Consider the following 1036-nt stretch of genomic DNA (forward strand, 5'->3'; position numbering starts at 1 on the left):
CCGCCTCTCCCCAGAGGACCGCCCCCAGGAACCGGGTGGCCCAGGAGGCGGGCTGTGAAATGCACGGACGGGTCTGGAGCCACCGGAGGCCCCAGCCTGGTTGCCGGGCTCTCGGGGACACCGTGTGAGCTGGGCTGGTTCACGCCTGGGGAAACCTGGCTCCTGCTTCCAGGGGCACCCGGTTGCAAAGGCCTCGTAAACAGGGTCCCGTGCCCCCCCCTGCCCCCCATCAAATGGCGCGTCCCGGCGGCACTTGCCAAGTTCAAGGGGAGAAACACACGGGTTGGGTTTCCCCGCAGAGACACGTCGGTGAGACATTAGGGGGGAGTCGTGTCAAAACACGTCCTGGCGCTCGGCCAGGACCGAGACGCCGGAGCCAGCGGCCAAGCCCGTCCTATCTCGGTGCCTCCTTGAGGGGGGGCCGAAGCAGGAGACGTCTTTCTCTTTCTTTCTTTTTTAATTAAATATATTTTTATTGATTCAGAGAAGAAGGGAGACGGAGAGAGAGAGAGAGAGAAACATCGCTGATGAGGGAGAATCATGGACCGGCTGCCTCCTGCTCGCCCCCTACCGTGGGGATGGAGCCTGCCACCCGGGCCTGTGCCCTGACCGACCGGGAATCCAACCCCCGACCCTTCAGTCTGCAGGCTGACGCTCTAGCCACTGAGCGAAACCGGCCGGGGCCAGATTTTTCTTTTTTTGAAAAACTTTTTACAATCTCATAGTTATTAAGAAATGGGTAACCCCCCCCCCCAATATATATCTATATATACAGTGGGGCCTTGACTTACGAGTGTCCCCACTAACGAGTTTTTTGAGATACCAGCTGTCTCTCGGCCGATTTTTTGCATTAGTTGATAGAGTAATTTGAGTTAACAAGCCTTCAATCCCCCAGAGACCTGGCAGGCTGGGGGGGGGTCTTTCTAATTTAAGTGACCACGTTTTTCTTTTTTTAAAAAATATATTTTATTGATTTCAGAGAGGAGGGGAGAGGGAGAGAGAGAGAGACATCGCTGATGAGGGAGAATCATGGACC

General features: G+C 55.7%; 1 protein-coding gene across 1 annotated transcript in view; it reads left to right on the top strand.

Moving 5' to 3' along the window:
* FZD10 (frizzled class receptor 10) overlaps positions 1 to 128 on the top strand; it is a gene marked incomplete at its 5' end in the record, with an annotated part of 7405 nt that extends 7277 nt beyond the window's left edge. The window contains one exon of the mRNA XM_006768798.1: positions 15 to 128. Within this exon, the coding sequence (XP_006768861.1) occupies positions 15 to 128 (114 nt within the window). The remainder of the gene's footprint in view (positions 1 to 14) is intronic.
* Positions 129 to 1036: the final 908 nt, after the last annotated feature.

This window comes from Myotis davidii, unplaced genomic scaffold, assembly GCF_000327345.1.
Source record: "Myotis davidii unplaced genomic scaffold, ASM32734v1 scaffold43, whole genome shotgun sequence".
Classification (NCBI taxonomy): Eukaryota; Metazoa; Chordata; class Mammalia; order Chiroptera; family Vespertilionidae; genus Myotis; species Myotis davidii.